This window comes from Podarcis filfolensis, assembly GCF_964270895.1.
Source record: "Podarcis filfolensis genome assembly, chromosome: 10".
Taxonomy (NCBI): domain Eukaryota; kingdom Metazoa; phylum Chordata; class Lepidosauria; order Squamata; family Lacertidae; genus Podarcis; species Podarcis filfolensis.
Window position 1 is genome coordinate 22124847 of NC_139612.1, and position 20725 is coordinate 22145571.

Sequence of the window (20725 nt, forward strand, 5' to 3'; positions counted from 1 at the left end):
ATGTTCTGGGGGGCGGGGGGGCAGGATGTGTGTGCAGTACAAGCAGCCACACTTGAAACTTTGGAATTGTTGTTGTTTAGTCATTTAGTCGTGTCCAACTCTTCGTGACCCCATGGACCAGAGCACGCCAGGCACTCCTGTCTTCCACTGCCTCCCGCAGTCTGGTCAAACTCATGTCAGTAGCTTCGAGAACACTGTCCAACCATCTCGTCCTCTGTTGTCCCCTTCTCCTTGGGCCTTCAATCTTTCCCAACATCAGGGTCTTTTCCAGGGAGTCTTCTCTTCTCATGAGGTGGCCAAAGTACTGGAGCCTCAGCTTCAGGATCTGTCCTTCCAGTGAGCACTCAGGGCTGATTTCCTTCAGAATGGATAGGTTTGATCTTCTTGCAGTCCATGGGACTCTCAAGAGTCTCCTCCAGCACCATAATTCAAAAGCATCAATTCTTTAGCGATCAGCCTTCTTTATGGTCTAGCTCTCACTTCCATACATCACTACTGGGAAAGCCATAGCTTTAACTATATGGACCTTTGTTGGCAAGGTGAATAAGGTAGTCTAAATATCTAACTGTAAATCTTCTCATGTAACTGCACCAACAAGACCACAATCCTATAGCAATTTACCCAGGAGTGTGCTCCACTGACCTCAATGGCACCTACTTCTAAACAGACATGTAAATCAGCAATGCTTTGAAATACCAACACTGAATTAATCTCTTCTCATTGTCAAGTATACAGCACACACACCCTTTCAATGTAAACCGTCACTCAGTCCTGTCAATATTAAGACGGTATTTTTTAATTGAATTAAATTAACACACTCGAAGATCAATTGTTAAAGCTGCCAAGAATGGTGATTCCTTAGGCAGGAATCAATGCTTGCACTTCGGTGACGTGAGTTCTGTACGCTATTGAAAGACTTGACGGCCTTTGCTGTTCACAGTCTACAACAGGATTCCACGTCATGTGCTGTTTTCTGATCGGTGAAAAGGAAAGGTGTTTAGCTATGAGAGAATAATGTATCATCTTTTACTAATAAGCTAATATGCTCAACGATGGGATATCAGCTCCGCCCAAGGAATGACGGATAGAAAGACATAACATCTTACAAGGACAGGAAGAAACACCACGGACAGAATAACTGTCACACAAAGGAAGAACAAGAATATAGTTCAAGTTCCTCACTTGTAGATTTATAAGTCATTTAATGTGTCAGCACGAATAGAAGTTATTAATATTGCAGTTCTTGTATAAGGGGTTATTATTATGACCGGAATGTAATGGAAATTAATAAGGTTTGGGGACGCAGAAGTAAAGAAAACAATCAAATCATCAAATCTAACATGTGGGGCCCCCCTCTTTATCTAAATTATATAATTCGGAATTTGAACGATTCGTATGAATAATAGTATTATAAATTGGTATTGTTATAATGAGGCTATTATTGGACTGTAATTGAAAACTAATAAAAAATATTATTAAAAATAAACTAATATTGTGGCTAGTGACATCATATTAACGGATATTAATCTGTTAACTGAGGGCTGGTCTGTTACATAGGATTCTCTAGTATTTATCTCCCAAAACAAGCATGTATAGGCAACGTGGAACACCCATCTTATATGTGAAAATTCTTCATAATGTGTTGGACCCCCAAGGACTGTGGATGAAAGGCAGCGCTCAAAACTCCCCATTGTTCTAGGCGCATTTTGCAACAGGGAATTTCATAAACGCGAGCAGTTTCTGAGCTCTGGGCACAGTACTGCGTCTAAGATTTCAGATTAAAATTGCCATTGTTACTCAGAAGTAAATCCTAACCAAGGTCAAAGGGGCTTCCTCCCAAGTAAAATGTGCATGGATTGGGGACCTGAAAACTTTCTTTTCTTTTAAACCCAACATCGTATCGGGTTCTTAAGTTGTCCGTTTCTTTTTAGTCTCAATTTGCAAGGCACCCGCTTCCTCCCTCCAGGTTATGAGGTGGGAATCATTCTACATCCCCTCCATAGTCCTACCGATTCAAAGTCTTGGCGGGACGAAAGCCACTCTCATTTTAACAGCTATACGCATACTTAAAACAAACAGCCAGCATACAAACTTCTAGGTTTATTTTAAGTTTGCTAGGTCCATCACAATTATAAAGGCAAGTACCATCCATCTTTTGGCAAGTATACTGTATGAATGTACAAACATCAAATCCCTACAAGAATCACGTATTATTTACAAGTGTCCCAGACACAACATTAATTTCTCCTCATAAATAGTCTGTTACATTCCCCATCTCCCTGCATTCCTCAAAGCAAGTCTACACAGGTTTAGAATGACTGTGCTAAGCCTTGGCATCACGATTTTCCTTACCCCCTTAGGATCTTCCTTTTCTTCTTTTTGCCTGCAGCAGAAGTTTCAGTGTTAAGGCAGTTCACAATTAACATTGCTCTCAGCGCGCATGAAATATTTGTTGCTGGAATGGAAGTGGCAATTTAATACAATCCAGTATTATCAGCAAGTAGTTTGCTTACCCACTCCAACTTCATCATAAATCTTTCAGTGTAGCATTCTCTTTTCAAGAACAATAAATCTCCCTTATAATTGGATTCTTTATAAGCATCGCCTCCTCAAAGGTCTTAGAACAGGGTTGTTGTTGTTGTTTTTAATTCCAGCAACGGGGATTTTAACACTTGGGGTGGATGTGGCATGCAGTCAACTCTGGGCCTTTACAGTTGTTGGTTTTTTTACAGAACAAAGTTTTTAACCTCTATACAACTTACGAATGAAAAGCTGGTAACATATTTTTAAGTGTTCACAGTGCAAACCTTTATATATAGATTAATTAAAAATAAAACTTTTCAATATAAAAATAGAATGCTTTGAAAGGTTTTACACCAACAAAACTAGCTATCAATCCTACGTCAAACAGTCTATACAGTAGAATGCACTGAACTCCACAGGAACAGAAATGAAACATGATGTTCAAGAGTTAAGAGCAGTTTACAAAATTATTTAAATTACTGTTTTTAAAAACCTGCGTTTTTGGTCATTACTCTAAAGACATATATGGCATGTCACAATCCATATAATCAGTCAAATATATCAAGCAGTTATGGGCTATGTCAAAATCTATTTTCAGTTCTTTCTCAATGGCATGCCCAGCTTAGCAGCAGTTGCACTCCTTTTGGTTCAAGTTTGGCTGATCCCCCCCCCTTTCCTTTGTTCGCGCTCTTCTCCTTTCTCCTGCTGCAAATCCTTTGATTAACACACAGCCATTGTTGCTAAAATTTAGAGTTACTACTCAGCTGATTTCTTAAGCCTCTGCAATGTTGGCCACAAATTTGTTTAACCTACTGGTTGCAGAGACTTCTAAGTTTTAAACCTTGTTGCAGAATGGGAATGCCAGTTGTTGCAATATTTTTATCACATGATAATTTCAATTAGTATACTGTGTTCTTTTGCAAAAAGAAGAATTGTGGTCCTTGGTCTATGTGATAAATGCCCATTTGGTCACTGTATGCCTTCAAAACAGCCAAATTGCTACAGCAGGCAAAACAAATCTTCAATAGAGATGAGATAACTGTTTGCAACCTTAGGCAGAAAAAGACTGCTGACCAAGTGTTAGCTCATTTGTTAAGTGCCTGGAAGTCTGAGTTACTGATGAATCTATGAATTCATCTGCTGTACATGATGTAATTTATAGCAGCAGCTAGATTGCTCACAAATGAATGATAGCTGGCATTAGATTAGGTGTTGCAATAGCACTGTTGGTGCTACGGTTGCCCATCACACTTGAAAATTCTTATCCGGACAACACAGAAATCCATAGCTTTCAGCAACATGAAATTGTCTCCTCAAAGTAGTGCAATTTGTACAACACAAACAAACACAGTGCCTTCACAGAAACCAACAGACAAAAAAAGTCATTGGCCACGATTTATGGTTTCCCACCCCATGATGGTAAAAACGTGCTTGGTCATGTATTTGCTTCCCTGTCTATGTTGTCTTGCGAAGACAAAAGAGATGGATAAGGTGCAACACATTTCACATTGACGTAGGTGGCATTCACGTGAACGTAATGCTCTCCAATGAAAGTAGAGAAGATCATTGATATATCTGAAACTAACTCGGAGAACGCTGGCCGCAGTTCAGGCTTTGGATGCCAACATTTTAGCATGACTTCATACCTGCAGTTGAAAGACAAGGAAAGTGAATTATCCTCTATAGAGCATTATCCCTAAAACTTGGCAATATTTGTATAAGGTTTTATAAACCATTTCCTTACAGTGGATCTGGGCAATATTCAGGCTGCAAGAGCCTTCTTCCTTGTAGCAAGTAGATAGTGATGTCAAAAGAGTTGACGTCAGGGTAGGGTGGTGCTCCTCTTGTCATCAGCTCCCACAGTAATACTCCAAAGGACCACTAACAAAAAACAAAGAAGAGCTTGGGTCTTTCTATAGCACACACAAACACACACACAAATTTTACTATGGGCTTAACCTTCAAAAAATTAAACTAGCCATTACAAACCTGGTACTCTCCAGAAGTTTTGGACTGGAGGGCACCACGTTGGCAATGGCTGAATCAAATTTTGTGCTGTAAACAATAGAGAGAACCAAGAGTTAAGAACATTAATGACGTACACCAGCCTTCCCCTAAGCTGGGGTCCTTCAGATGTCCATGGCTACAGCTTCAATCATTTCCAGCCATTGGCCTCCAAAATATCTGGAGGATACCTTGTTGGGGAAGGCTGGTCTTCACACTGGTTATTCAGTTCTACGTGCTGCAACATATGTTAGGAGAAAATTCTTAGAAGTTTTAAAATATTAAATTGTCTTGAGAGCATTTACACCAACAAAACTAGTCGAGAATATATGGCAAAGTACAGCAGGTCAAATGGAAATCTGAATCTTGACAGGACAGCCCTTCACTATTGGTAAAGGGTATCTACTTGGAACTAGAACCAATTACCATCTTGCATAGTCAAAGGGCATGCTGGCTGAGGAAAGAGGCGATCTGGGCTGGGCAACACTGAATGATGTCATGTCTACCATAAGGGAACTTCTACCCAGAACAGAGTAACATTTCAAGTGAAGAGAGGGACTCCAAGAAAGCAACACACACAGTTTGGAATCCACAACACTTCTCAACAAGGACCGATGATGAAAAAGGCTGGGACAAGTCCCTCTACTGTTTATGGAGCTCACAAACAGAAAAACAGAATTTTAAGATGTGGGAGGTGGGAAATGGATCTGGTTAGATTAAGTTGACCAACCCTCAGAGATTGGCTAATGTGCTCAAGTTTGTCACAGGTTTCTTCCAAATTGGTTTGCTTATGACTGAGGGTGTGACCATCAAGACAGGCAGGGTCCTAAAATTTTGCCAACCACGGCTGTCATGTCTAAAATTCTGTGGTTTGAGGATGTGTGCCCAAAAGCAAAAAAGAGAAAACCAGTCAGATTTATTCCTCAAGCTAAAAGTGCTGAATCTTAGTTCTGATTTAGGATTGCAAGCTTTTTGCATTAATCTACCATGTCGTTCTTTTCCTTTAATATTTCCAGGAATGCTTTGAAATGTGGAAAGTCAGCAAGAGCTACATAAATAATTATAGACATATTACCACATCTGACTTTGTAGTGAACTTCTGAGTCTGCAAACTTTCTAAAGCCATCCATTTTACTGGCAGTTTGGCTCCTGTTTTATTGTGTACGCTGTAGTACTCTTTATCATAGACATCTCTAGCAAGGCCAAAATCAGCAACTTTGACAGTGAATTTTTCATCCAACCTAGAAAAATGATAAATACCATTATCTGTAAACGAAACAACACAATGCCTTTGAGGACATAGCTTTGGAAGGCTATGTTACGTATTTCAACAAATAATAAACAGGCAAACAACAGCAATATCTAATAAACATGCTTATAATACCATTAAAATGATGGCACCTCCTTAACAACTAAGATGCAGTGATCTGGTATTTGGAGATAATGAATACCAGTGCCCACAACATCTATTATGTAGTGTGTCTTTCGCTAAACATAGCTTCCACATAAACACCATTAAACTGAATGGACACCGTCATTGTGGATAAGCACAGCTGTAAACTTAGGGCAACGTCTGCTCATTTCAGCATGGCTTGCACCATGGAAATTCCTAGTAGCTGCTGAACTATTGGGCTATTTTTCATTCTCAGTATTTTACATTCTATCTAAAATATTGATATAGGCAGAACAAATCTATAATTGTTTAGGTGTGAGGGAAAGCTCCTATCAAAAAGACTGCCAACCTGCTCTGTACATGTGGGCTGAGTTGAAGGAGAAAGCTAAGGATTAAACCCTATACAAATCCAGAGTGGAGTCCCTAAGGCGGTTGGGTGGTGCCTTGCACGTCTCCTGCCAAGCATCTTGCTCTGATTTCCTTTGGGCCACATCAATGAGGCCAAGAGTCTTGCCATCTGGGTAGCCCAGGTCCTCCATACACACTGCCCAAGCTTGCGCCCCAGAGAGGTCACTCCAGTGCTGCTAACACAGCAAAAACAATACAGGAGACAGCAGCTTTGAGTTACCAGTCTCTGCAACCACAGCAGGCACTGTGATTCTCCAGCAGTTTGACTTTGACCCCTGGAGGAGCACTCCTTTGTCTCTTGAGACCGATGGAAAAAGAGTTGAGCATGCATGGTGATCCAAATCACACAACCGTATCACCACATGCCAGTCATGGCCTAGTATAACGTATTTCTGGTTGGCAGGAAAGTTACAGCCAATCCCCGACCACAGGCACGCTCACTATGTCTTCGCTAGGTAATTTTTTCCCCTTTTATATTTGGCAACTGAAGTTGCAAAGCAGACTTTAATGGCCTTGGATGGCTTGAATGTTTTCTCCCCTTTCGTATCTTAGAAGAACCTCATCAAAATGAAAAACTACTAAGTGAAATAAGCCAGTGGGTTAACAAATCTGCAAACTGAATAGTGAATATGGAGCTGCTTTACTGACATGCTTAATACTTAAATAACACTTTTCAAAAGTTTGCACACTCATCTACAAAGGGACAGTCACATTTTTATGCTAACTGAACTCAAACACCACATGTCTTGAGAGTGAACTTTTAATTAATGTGGTTAAGCTCATTAATTCATAATGTTGGCGATGCATCAGTATTAACAATGCTGACAGTTATTGTACCAATCTTTCATTGTATGAACTAAACTGTCTGGTCACTCAGACACTAATAAGATTCTTTGCATAATTTTTGTTAGGTATAAAAATTCTTGCATAGCAGAGGTCAAAGCAAAGCCATGAACAGAAAACCCCTCTGTACAGAACTTTGGTTTATTTTCTTTCTGTAACTCAGCCATGCTTATTTCAGTGCAGTAACATAGGGAAGATGTGCATTTGATGAGTAACTTTAGCAACTGCATCATGAAACTAAAAGAGGAAAATTGTAGTTCTCGAAAACAAATTTGGCAGGTAATTTGTCACCTATCATGGTGACATCAAGCCACAATTGCTTTTGAATCAGTTAATTCACCTGCAAGCACTCCAAAGGCAACAGCTCACAATGTTGTGTACAAGCAAACATGTTTAAAATGGTGCTGTGCTATGGCAAAAAAGTTCCTTCGTTGGTACACAGTGAAGGAACTGTGTACCTAAGCTCCTTTGTATTAGGCTCATTGGAGAGCTTGTGTGTGCAAACATCTCTAAGTCAAATGGACCAGCAGCAATAAAATCTGACAAAGGTGTCTTTCTTTTTAAAAAAATTGTGTTCACAGAAGAAAAGCATGAATACATTTTTGTTGTTGAAGGAGGGACACCTCAAATGTTTGAGTAGAAGACCCTAGTACATTATTTCATTTGGTAACGTGAGTATTTATTTACACGGCACCTTCTGGATTTATGTTGAAAGCAGCCTTTTTGAATCTATGTCACTGAAGGCAACTGTTTAGTCAAAATGTGCCTGGCAATTAACATTGTCTACAACAGGTTACACATGACAATTGATTTTATAGCTTGTTGACCGTAGGTTGTGAGCCCTCAAATTTTCTCATGTCCTTCAATGCATTGTATGTTATATGGGTATACAAAAGTTGATTCACCAAGGCTTGGGAGCTGAGGAATGTTGATAATAGATTGTGGAAGTTTTATTCATTTCATTTTTCATACAGAAACTGTTTTATTTTTAAAACAAAAAAAAAATTCTTCCAGTAGCACCTTAAAGACCAACTAAGTTAGTTCTTGGTATGAGCTTTCGTGTGCATGCACACTTCTTCAGATTCAGGTATCTGAAGAAGTGTGCATGCACACGAAAGCTCATACCAAGAACTAACTTAGTTGGTCTTTAAGGTGCTACTGGAAGAAAAATTTTTTTTTTTGTTTTGACTATGGCAGACCAACACGGCTACCTATCTGTAACTGTTTTATTTTTGTTGACGTGTGTGAGTAACATTTACAGTTTGTCGTGTCCAATTCAGCCAGGAGCATGGAAGCAAAGGATTTCAAAGGTAAGCCGTGGCATTTTTAGGAAGTTCTCTTAAGCAGAAACATTTCAGTGGAATAATTCTGCCCAGAAAAATGCTTTTAAGGCTGCGGACCTATGCACACTTCCCTAGGAGCAACACAGAATGAATTGCCTCAGAGTTAATACACACAGGATTGTGCTGCACAAGTGATATACAGTGGTACCTTGGGCTGAGAACTTAATTCGTTCTGGAGGTCCGTTCTTAACCTGAAACTGTTCTTAACCTGAGGTACCACTTTAGCTAATGGGGGCCTCAGGTAAATTTCTGTTCTCATCCTGAAGCAAAGTTCTTAACCCGAGGTACTATTTCTGGGTTAGCGGAGTCTGTAACCTGAGGTACCACTGTATATCTTTCTATGTAAAGCTCAGCAGTTCTCGGCATGGCAATTACATCAGTGGAAGTGAGTTTCTGAGCTCTACACTAGAATGGCATGACACGAGAGCAACAAATAGAAGTTGTGCAATGTGAAACGTTCCTTCTTCAAGCATTACTTTAGCCAAACACCATCAGACTGTGGAATCAGATTGCTGTACTTACATACAATTTCTTGCTGCTAAATCTCTATGGACAAACTTTTTGCTTGCGAGGTATTTCATTCCCTTCGCCACTTGCAGGCCAAATCCAATCAAGTCCTTTACTGTTGGGTTCTAGAAAACATGGGCAGCAATTTTCATTAGATAACATAATTGATAACAACAACAAACCATAGTACAGAAGTCAGTTTCAAAATGCAATTGATGAAGCATGTCATTAGGTTTATGTCTGGGGTCATTAACATGATGCTTATGATCAACCAGTCACAAACACCCCCTTTGACATGCTACCAAGATCTCTGGTTCCTCCTGTTTTTGGGGGGTTTGTTTGTTTTTAAATTAAATGGGTGGGGTTGGTTTTCAAGGGATGTTGCCTAGGTGAGTTTTATTGTTTGGGGACTGAGGGAAGAGATATTGCCTGTCTGCATTTGTTTTTTGGGTGTGGAGAATTGTTGCTGAGTTTGTGTGTTGGGAGAAAGATGTATGGCTGAATTTGGTTTTTTGAGAGGTAGGGAATGTTGCCTGTGTGAGTCTGTGTGGATGGGTTTGGGTTTTTTGGCAAGGAGGGACCCTGAAAGGTTGGTGACTACTGTCCTGTGTCTTACCACCAGCTTTTTGAAAACTAAACTTTGCATAGTGGAGGAAACATAGCATCTGGTTTTAATGGCAACACATAAAAAAAATAATGCAATCCTAATCTACTCATAGGGACATGGGTGGTGCTGTGGGTTAAACCACAGAGCCTAGGACTTGCCGATCAGAAGGTTGGTGGATGGGGTGAGTTTCCGTCCCTGCTCCTGCCAACCTAGCAGTTCGAAAGCATGTCAAAGTGCAATAGGTAGCGCTCCAGCGGGAAGGTAAACGGTGTTTCTGTGCACTGCTCTGGTTCACGAGAAGTGGCTTAGTCACGCTGGCCACATGACCCGGAAGCTGTACGCCGGCTCCCTCGGCCAATAAAGCAAGATGAGCGCTGCAACCCCAGAGTCAGCCATGACTGGACCTAATGGTCAGGGGTCCCTTTACCTTTACCTTTAATCTACTCATAGGAAAATTCAATGCAATTCAATGGGGCTTATTCCCAGGTAAGGAGGAATAGTAATGCTACATATTCCCAGTCTACTAAAATATTTGTAAGGCAGAATCATATAATAAAAGTTAGTTAGATGACAGATCTTGGGAACTCATTTTGTGCCAGTGAATGCTTAGGAGTGAAAGGTAATAATTACATTTATATAATATCATGCTATTACAGGGTTGTTGCTTTTCTTGGTTGACTGGCAGTTCTACTTTTAATTTATAAGAATGACTATATGCACAGATGGCATTTTTAAAGCTGTTTGATGACAGTTTTGTGGCATATTTTAGGGAGGAAATTATTTATTGTTTGGAAAACATCATGGCTTTAAACCATTCTTTTGGATTATTATTCCATGGCAGAAAGATTTGCTAAAAACCCAGGCTGTATTAACCACAATTAAAAGTGATGGTTGAACAAATCAGTTAATGTGTTTAGGTTGAGCAGAGCTGCAGTCATGTATAACGGCCAACTTTACGATATCACTGAAGCACATCCTGGATTGTACTTACATGAGACTCATTCCTAATGAAGTTCCGAAGATCCCCGTGTTTCATGTAAGGAAGCACAACCAAAGGAGACCCTTCGCTGGGCAAGCAAATTCCAAGCAGTGATAGGACATTGGGATGAGTGAAATCCTTCATTATGATTCCTTCTTTTAGGAACTGTGATACTTCGTCCAAATCTGTAATCCCTGAGAAATGCAGTAGCAAAACCATAGTACAGATCATTTCTAGCACATTTTAACACAACTGAAATTTACAGGAACAAGTGTCAAATATTAGCCTTTACCTCATCCTCCCTCCCCGCATTCAGAACGAAACAAAACTCTTTTAAATACACATTTATTAAATAATATCTGATTTCTCTCTCAATATTAGGTCAATAGTCCCTCCTCTAAATATTATATCCAGCATGTCTAATCAGATAAGAAACATTACTAAGTGTTTGCAGAACTAGGCAGAACTCTGTATCTATAGCCAACTGAACTTGAATTGTCATCTGCATAGCTGAATGAATGTTTATCATGGCCAGAATATACTTTAACACATTCACAGCATACATTTGTAGTTCCAGAATTCTTTCCTTGTTTTTATTGCACCTCCCTTCCTTTTTCATAGGCTAGAAATAATAAATAGAAATGTCCCAAGTGCAGAGCCAGAAGAAGGCCATTTACTAGTGTGTGCCAATTTGCTCCTGCAGTTTCCAAGTGTCTCACTCATAAAAAATGAATACAAAGCAGCCCAGCAGTGTGTAAAATGATACCAGCATGTTTTCTTTCTTTCCTTTAATCTTCTATTTATCCGGGGGGCGGGGGGGAGAGGATGTGAGTTTTCCTCCACAAGGACATGGTGAGACAAATCAATTGTTAGGGGAACTTTATAATAGCCCATATACAACTAATATCGCTAGGGTGTGAAAGTGCACTTTGATAAGGCAGCTGATTCTGTTGACTCTGACATTCATTGTGGTTCACTATGAAAAACTATGACTCACTATTCAAGGATTTCACAGCACAGTGGATTTTCCTGCCATCGGTATCCAACAAAGTTCCATGGTAGACACATCCAAAATGCCCTGCGTTGAGAATAAGGTTAGCCTTCTGTTACTTTTTTGCCAATTATTTTTATTGATTTTCCATAATTTTAAACAAACAGTCACCAAATTAATACAAAATCAAAACAAATTCAAAAGCTGACTTCCCACCCCCCCCACCCCGATGTCCCTTCTATTTTCCTCCCTTCTTTGTTGCTCCCAATAAAATAACTTTTCCAACTATCATTTCAATATGCATTCATCCCTTCTCCCTACACATCACCTGTTCAGTTACCAATTTCTGCTATGGCTTTTATACATTGTTATAACAAAATAGCCGAGTAGGGCAAATCCTCTTTTATCTACCCGTCATAGTCATTCATCTATTCTGAAACATTTCCTTCTGTTACCTCTTGAGTAACACTTTGAAAAACAGATCTTGCTTCCTCCCAGACAACATACACGCATTCCTCCCTAACATGGCCTTGAACATTGCTGCCTGATGTCTGGCCCCAGTAACAAACAATAGCCTCACTGGTGCTGCATGCAGAGAGTGAAAATGAAACCCCTAGAATGTTTTTTTGTATAAATATATAATACACACTGCCTCCCTCTAACACTGCCAATCTCTCAGTGTCACCCACCCTTCACATTTTGCCAAGTTTAATTTTACATACTATCAGTTCATTAATAAATCATTTATAAATAAACATAATCCATCTCTCTTCTTCTCTGTCTGAAAGTCTCAGAAGCAGTCAAGATGGTACACGTTGTGGTCCTTCCTGTCCCTTTCACTGTTCTCATTTCCAACTTTAACCTTCAAGGGGGGTGGACTGATGTAATTAACAATCAGCAAAATCCATATCTCCTCTCCATCCTCCCCCCCAAACTAATAAATCTTTCTGCAGTCCATCCTGCCGATCCTCGATTCCATTACATCCGACTCCACAGTTTATTCTCTTCCTAGGGCTTAGCAGACAGTCAATCCAGTTGTTACCAATCTTTTACTATTTACTATTTTTATATCACAATACGAAGTTCCAAGGGGTGGTCAAAATCCCTCAAAAGTCCCTCAAGATTGTTACTCTCTGTCTTCTTTCAGGCAAAGTCATTAGTTATAAAATAAATCCATCGCAAAGAGGTGTCTTTAAAGTCCACTCTTCCCGAAAACTTTACCTTCCAGCACTTTTGGGGAAGGTAGATAATGCAGATCCCAAGAAAGAAAGAAAAAGACTCAAAATATTGCCTCCCCTCCCCTCCCTTCCTTCCACCGTTCAAGCAAAGTAGAAATTAGCATCTTTCATTCTTTCCAAACAAATGATTTTCTCCTGCAGCATAAATCAGGATCTTTTCAGGGGAGTGCCTCTTCACTTGCCACTTATGTCCAAATTCAAAGGCAGTGGCGTAGCGTGGGTTGTCAGCACCCGGGGCAAGGCAAGTAATTTGTGCACCCTAACCCGTGGATTTTAGCACTCGAGTCTCGAGCGCCCCCCCCCAGTGCGGCCGGCCCCCCTGCACCCCCCACGCTACGCCACTGTTCAAAGGTATTCCACAGCTCACCACAGTAGCTTACTGGGGCTGTCCTTGAACAGAGCCATTGTGCCCAGTGCCTTCACCTTTTCATCTTTGAGACGGGGATTTCCACCACAATTTGCAAAGAAAAGGCAGTAGCTGATGACCACGGGTCGTGCCCTTTCGATACCCTCAAAAGGTAAGGGGAGGCATGCCCCTTATTCCCCGTTAATTTCTGTCTGGGACTCCTCCTGGGTGCAGGAGTGCCCGAGAGGACAACTTGCCGGGTTTGCCGCCAAACAGGAAGTCCAGACTTCTGTTATTTCATACACCCATAGATAAAGGTTTGTACGAAGTCAGTGCTGACTCTTATTTTCCCATTACCTTTAAGGACAATGGCGATATATACTCAAGACTTTAACTGGCAGCAGATTCCAGGTAGGGAGAGAAAAAATACTTTGCATAATGCATCATGCCACAAGCTATATTGCTGTGCATTGGGCTTTAAATGGGGATTCAATAAATTCATTAAAATAGACATAGACATTGTGGGGGGTGGGGAACAAGATGAAACTATTAGAGACTGGATAATCAGATGCATCAGACAAAGAAAAAATAGCCCTAAACAGCCTGCACGGATTGGTGGTTGACATGCGACTATCTGAGAGAACACCTCTTTCTGTAAAATCCAGACCTGAGATCACTGGAGGCCTTACCATGCCTGCCAGACATTGGGACTTGAGAAGGGAGGGTCTTCTCTGCAATGACCCTCTTACTGTGGAACTACTTTCCCTTAGTGGTACAATTGGAATCTACTGTAATGGCGTTCTGCCAGCTGGTTAAAACAACTATTCGCAAGAGTAATTCTGAGCACCAATTAAACGTTTTGATGCTTGATGCACGACTGTGGAGATGTGTGGCTTGAGATGACAGACTCAACACCTACCTCTTCCTATTACTTCACTGAAATGTACTATCAGGCTATCAGCACCAATAACCACATGCTCAACTTCTTTGACCAAGTCTGGATTTAAGGCGCTTATGTCAATGTGGACATTAGTCTGCAACAATGGACTGGCTAAATCAGAGTCTCCAGTAGACAGGATGGGAGATAGGTCCGTGTGAGGATAATGGGATGGTCTGCATGATCCATTCTGAGATAAAGTTGGAAACTGATCTATAAGAAAAATAGAAATAGATATATCAGCAATGAGTTCTACCATAAAGGGCTGGATTTCATTTATTTGAACGTTTCCTCCCTGCTTTTCTGTTAGTAGATTGAAACACAGTTTACAAAATCACCAACGCACATCAAAACAATGATTCTAAAGTTATTTAAAAGCAGTATCCTATAATAAGATCATGCTAAAAAGAATTCAGTTTGAAAGCTAGAAGATAAAAACATTACATCACACCAAAACATCAGAAAATAACAAGATATTAATGGCATTCCTATAGCTTAAAAGGGAGGGGAATGAAATGTACCCTTTTAAGGATAGAGTTTCACAGACCCTCCAACATGCTGAGTCCCCAAACCAGATAATGCATCTTCCTGGCCATGCTCCTGCACTAGTCATGTGACCCATGCAAGATTGCGGAGTCCAATACATGCTTTTTCCAGGGCTGTGCTCTCAGATAAGAGCACAGCACCCAAAAATGGGCATTTTGGGACAGTACGCAATATTGTGGTCCTGAAAAAAGCACTTGGGGGCGGGCGTGAGATTGCTGTGTCCAAAATGGCTGCTGTCCTCTCACATGAAAAAAACGGGATTTGTAGGGTATGGTTCCAGAATCTAGGCCAGGGCTGTGGAATCTGTATTTAGGCACACTTGGTCTCCCCCATGTGGCTCACCAGGCCATTTCGGCCAAGCTCACTGGCACTGGAATTGCATCTTCAAAAGAGGTTGCTGTAACTGCTTTTTGATGAACAGCCGTTACAGCAACCTCCTTTGAATTTTGACTAGTGTCAATCATTCAACATCATTATGGTGTCATAATCATACAGCTGGCCAGATCCAGTTCCCCACCACCGATCTAGGCAGTGCAATGTAATTTGATTCAGGCCTGAGCTCCAGAATCTGTTCTGAATTCTAAGCCTTAGGCCTTTAATGCTGAAGCCAATAACAAAGAAAAGATTATCTGGAGGCTTTTGGGTCAAAGGATGTGACTTGCAGTAAAGCAATATCTCTCTCTGCCAAAATGGACCATTATATCATTTGTCTGGGTTTTTTAATTCAGAGGTTTTATATTTAATTCAGAGGTTTTATATAAACTATGCCATTTTGCCATGTCTCACCAATGTTGTCATAATGCAATCTAATTTTTTAGACTGAAGAAAGCAAAAGTCAAGGCCCCACTTGAATTTTGCAGAATTCTACTTACAGCCACAGTTATCTGTACTTGTATTATCCGTGGGGGAGCATAGGATTGGGAAATGACACATTTGTGAAAAAGGAGGATATAGCAAAGTCCATAGGTTATTGTTAGATTATCATTTGCTGGGCAATTGAAAATCTGATGAATACTTCCTAAGTGCCTGTGACTATATTTATCTAATGGTAAATATTCAACTAGGAAAATAGCTTGAGTGATTCATTTCCTGAAGTTTTACACTGCAACAAAATTAAGTATTGCAGATGTTAACCTTTGACCGTAACTTTTTAAATATATTAAAATAAAATATCTCACTTCAAAGCAGTGACTGATATGATATTGATCTTTACAGACTGTTCTGTTTTTTATATTGTTTTCTAGATGTAGTCAGTCTGGCTTAAACCCACAAGTGAGCACAGTATGGCATACCAAAACAAACAAAAAACCCCCCAAAAAACTGGTGGCAACTCCCTGTCAAGTCTGGTTTCTAAGGGAGACCCTGCAATTCATATCCTCCACAGAAAAGTAAGTTCTGGTGTTGGAGGGCATGCTATGCCACATCTACTAAGTATGGACAGGACATAGCAGGATGAACACACAGAAAACTGCAATTCTGCTTAAGAACAGAAGAGCAATGATTTATTAGCACTAGGAGCCACCTGTCTGGAAGCAGCTATAATGTAATAATTGTTATGGTCATATTCAGATGAAATATCCATTATATTTATATTGCAGATGTCTAGAAACATGACTGCCAAATTTACAAGGCTCTTTTCAGCTACAAATAGTCTAAAGTAATATGGTAAATAAAATTAGAAGCCTTTCAGTACCAGCCTGATTCTAATTTCACTCCTCAACTGTTATAAATATTTGTATTAGTTTTGATTGATGAATTTGGAGGTGGGGGAGTTAAGGAACAATGTTATAAATATGTCCCATTTAGGGACAATGTATGAAATTATTTTTTCATTGGGAAAGATCACTAAGAGACAGAAGCATTTATTATTTTTTATAACTGTGGTCCTGATGGTAAAGTCAAGATACACACTGAGAGAAGATGTGCTGCAACATAGTTTTACCACATTGTGGAGCATATAGAAGAACAAGTAATTGTTAGAAGAGTGCACAGAAATGGCACTCTTCCACCTTGCTAGCAATTCATGGGCTGTCAAATGATTACATCAGATAATGGGTAACCGGCATAAATGGAGGGTTTTGTATTTATGCTCTGAACTGACCTACATGCTTGGTGCTCCACAAATGGAGCACAAATGTGATGTTTAGATACATTCTGAGCCATGCCAAATATTCAACCTGGAACCTGGGCCAATATTTAATCACATCGCCTCACCAGCAATGTTTCTTACAACACAGAAAGGCTAACTTAAGCTGATTACTATATCTGAAGCCAGGATTCTTGAGATCTAATTAAACTCAGACCGCTCGCCCGCAGACTAGATGCTATTTGATCTAGAGTTCTCCGCCTATTTTTTTAAAAAATACGTTAACTGCTTTAATTGTGACTGGACTTCAGTTAAGATTTTAAACAATTGTAATACTGGAACAAAAGTGGTACCTTAAGGACATGAAAAGTAACAGCTTTGCCAATTAAGAAACCTGGACAAATAATTTTATTTCAACATTATAGCTAGTTTCCTGTCATAATGCTCTCAGATAGATTCTCCTCACTTCAGCACAATCCAGCCATTTATTTTCTGATGGCCCAAACAATGCAGTAAACATAAGGTAAAGGTAAAGGACCCCTGGACAGTTAAGTCCAGTCAAAGGTGACTATGGGGTTGTGGTGCTCATCTCGCTTTCAGGCCGAGGGAGCTGGCGTTTGTCCACAGACAGCTTTCTGGGTCATGTGGCCAGCATAACCAGTGCTTTTTTTCTTTTAAAAAAATGTTTAGGGGTACTCTTATTTTGACTCAATAAAATCACCATTTTATAGTTCAAATCAGGAGAAAAAAATACAGTAAATTGACAAAAGTACAAATATTCACAAAATGTTTAGGGGTATGCGTACCCCTGTGCCCCCCCCAAAAGCATAACTAAACCGCTTGTGGCGCAACGGAACACAGTGACAGAGTGGGCAGGGCTGCAGATACTTCATAGAACTGCCAACTGTATGAACCAGAAGGCTGAAACGTAGCTGCTGCAATTTGTGTGATCACAACAGCTTAAAAAGAAGGCCATCATGATTCCACAAATTGCCATCACTGTATATATATATATACAACCCTTCTGCAAGCACCAGTGGAAGTGTCAGAAGCCTACCAGCAGCCCCACGTACTCCTAAAAACCACTGTGTGGGAGGGACAATGGCTGTATGAAGTTTGGAAGTGGCCCTTACAAACTTCCTTAGGAGGTGAAGGTTCTTCTCGCCTACAAGAGTCAAAAGGCATGCACTGGATACACAATGAAATACACCAATGAGAAAGGAAGGAAAAATTAGGCTAGGATAGGTCAGGAAAGGCTTAACTGAAGGAAGACATAAAGGAAATGGAGAGGAAGGCAAGGCAGCCTAATGGATGAGAAGGCGAGACTAAAAGCACAGAGACAGCAAAAAAGATGGAAGTCATACCAGGATGGCAGCAGAAGATCAGTTAAAGAAGAGCAGAGGAAATTGGAAGATATGTAAGGAAAGACAAGGAAGGAAAAACAGAGCAAGACCACATGTTACGTTCATTATAGGGATGCCTCTGATCATCTTCAAGGCAAATCTTTTCCATCCTTCCCTCTCACCACCACTGTAATGCTCAGAATGACTTACAGCAGAGACTGCTGCCATTTTATGTAAGGCACAGATTTTTATTTTTTATTAAACAGCTGAATTAGACGTATAGAGTTTTGATACTCGTGCCAGCAGCCACCCAAAATGAACTGGGAATGGGGTCAGTCCACGTGGTGATGGGAAACTGCTCGGTAAGTGGACATTACAACTGGATTAAAGCAAACGTTCAGATGAAACGCAACCTATTGTAGGTGTCATTTGATGGGTTACGAAGTGGGCTGTTTAAAATGTGGCATCTTTTCTGTATTTACTAATCAGAAAAACAGTACCTTCCAGAAAAGTCGATCTGTAGTCTACGGATTCACTTGAGACCATTTCTGCTGTAGGGCTTACACTCCTTGCACTCACAAGCCTGTCCAAATGAGGAGTGTGTACTCGTCCGTCATAGCGAACAATCTCTCCACCTAATTCTTAACATGTGGGAACACAAGAGAATGTCAGTACCAAGTTCTGAACAAACTTGCACAATCCTAGAGGTTTCAGTGATTTCACTGCTAGATTGGGTGGAGCAGCTGATGATGTTCTGTAGGGTATCTCTATTCCTCCATATAGCAAAACAGAACTATATTTTGACAGTTTGGTGCCAGACATATACAGACAACTGCCCATTCTGCATATTTTGTCAGGGCACAACAGGATATTCTGTTTCCTACTGCTGTGCTGGAGAAGAGAATACTTTGCAGCAGGAGGGCATCCATACTGGTTAAAAAGTTCTGATGACAACTATGCATGCAGCCACATAAGCCATCATCAAGCACTCTGAACAAACCACGTGTATCTGTAACATCCCTTGGCTTAGAAGAGAGTTGTGGGCCATCTATGACTTCCAAGCTCATCAATATTTGATGTAAATGTTGAAGAAAGCCAGCTTTAAAATCTAATTAGTTATAAGACACTTTTGCTACCCTTATGACTGGATTCTCTTCTCAGAACACCTATGTAGTGCGTTGTCTTCCTTCCTATCCTTCTTCAAAACCCACCCGCAGAATGCTATTGCTTTAACCTCCCCGGCTGTGGCAAAGACTTAGACTCCAAGTAGACATAACCAGATTCACTCACTTTCACCTCTTGCTACCCACCCTTGCTTCTTCCCTGCTTCGTGTCCCCCTGTAGCTTCCTTGGGGCAGGAAACTCTCTATCTGCTAACTGAAATAGCAAATATGAAGAACACCACCACCACCTTTGATTTGCTTTCTCTTCTTTCGCCACAGGAAGAGGCCAAACAGTAACAATAAGAGAATAACTGGTATGCACACGATTCCCGCAATGATTCCTGTGAAGCTCTTCTCTGGCACAATCAATACTTTCCCAATAACCATTGATGAAACTTCTTTCTGCCACTGAAAGATAAAAAAGGCAAAGAACCCATAGCTAGCTTTTAAAACTCCCATCAATAACAGAGCTCAATTTCATTTGGAGGACTGATAAGAGAACATCACTGTCAACATATCCATGCAAGTCACACATGCTAGTCCTATCTCTCATCATTTGCTAACTTTTTTTTTATTCTCAAGGCCAGAGATTGATTGATTTTATTAATTTATATAATGCCTATTGTCACATTAGATGCCGTATTAGAAATAACAGAATAAAATTCCTTCTAACTACAGCACCAGCCAGAAACTGAGAGAGAGATAAAAAAGACAGACTTGGCAACACAGTGGAGAAGCCCTGACCCGTGAGGAACTAACATCTGGCTCCTTGGGTAGCCCTTTTCAGCTCAGGAGATTCAGCAACAGAGAAAATCTGAGCATTGGCAGATGCTTGTATCACCTTTGCATCTGCCACTTGAGCCGCAAGCTGTGAGGGACACGAACAGCATTTGAGTAAAGGATGCAAAAATGTTTACTTTAGCAGCCATTTCCAGCAAGAGATTCAGTTGCAGTGAGGCATTTGGAACACTGGAAAACTAGAGAGTCGCTTAGATACCTCTTTGACAAATTTGGTTATACTCAAAATGCCACCGGCTAGAGCTTCAGTCTACCTTCCTCCAGAGGACTCCTCAAATCAGTTCATAATGGACTATGCTTGAGTTTAAGTGGGAGGGGACATCTGGAGTGGTGGTGGGAATTTGGTCTATTATTGCTAGCAGGAATCCTAGTTGTTGTCAGGTACACTTTTTATAATACAGTGGTACCTCGGGTTACATACGCTTCAGGTTACAGACTCCGCTAACACAGAAATAGTACCTCGGATTAAGAACTTTGCTTCAGGATGAGAACAGAAATTGTGCTCTGGCGGCGCAGCGGCCGCAGGAGGCCCCATTAGCTAAAGTGATGCTTCAGGTTAAGAACAGTTTCAGGTTAAGAATGGACCTCTGGAACGAATTAAGTACTTAACCCGAGGTACTGGCCTCCCTATATGTACTAATATTTTACTCTGGCTGTGTAAGTAAGCAGT

The 20725-nt window shown here is 40.5% G+C and overlaps 1 protein-coding gene across 4 annotated transcripts in view; it reads right to left on the reverse strand.

Moving 5' to 3' along the window:
* Nucleotides 1–2080: 2080 nt before the first annotated feature.
* The window catches only part of MET (MET proto-oncogene, receptor tyrosine kinase), a 97537-nt gene continuing 78892 nt past the window's right edge, over nucleotides 2081–20725 (reverse strand). For all 4 annotated transcript variants that reach the window (XM_083574320.1, XM_083574317.1, XM_083574319.1 and 1 more), the window contains 9 exons: nucleotides 19506–19665; nucleotides 18595–18735; nucleotides 14102–14332; nucleotides 11605–11685; nucleotides 10620–10801; nucleotides 9037–9146; nucleotides 5603–5768; nucleotides 4268–4404; nucleotides 2081–4169 (listed from right to left, as the gene is read on the reverse strand). In XM_083574320.1, the coding sequence (XP_083430446.1) occupies nucleotides 3959–4169; nucleotides 4268–4404; nucleotides 5603–5768; nucleotides 9037–9146; nucleotides 10620–10801; nucleotides 11605–11685; nucleotides 14102–14332; nucleotides 18595–18735; nucleotides 19506–19665 (1419 nt within the window). In that variant the 3' untranslated portion in view covers nucleotides 2081–3958. The remainder of the gene's footprint in view (nucleotides 4170–4267; nucleotides 4405–5602; nucleotides 5769–9036; nucleotides 9147–10619; nucleotides 10802–11604; nucleotides 11686–14101; nucleotides 14333–18594; nucleotides 18736–19505; nucleotides 19666–20725) is intronic.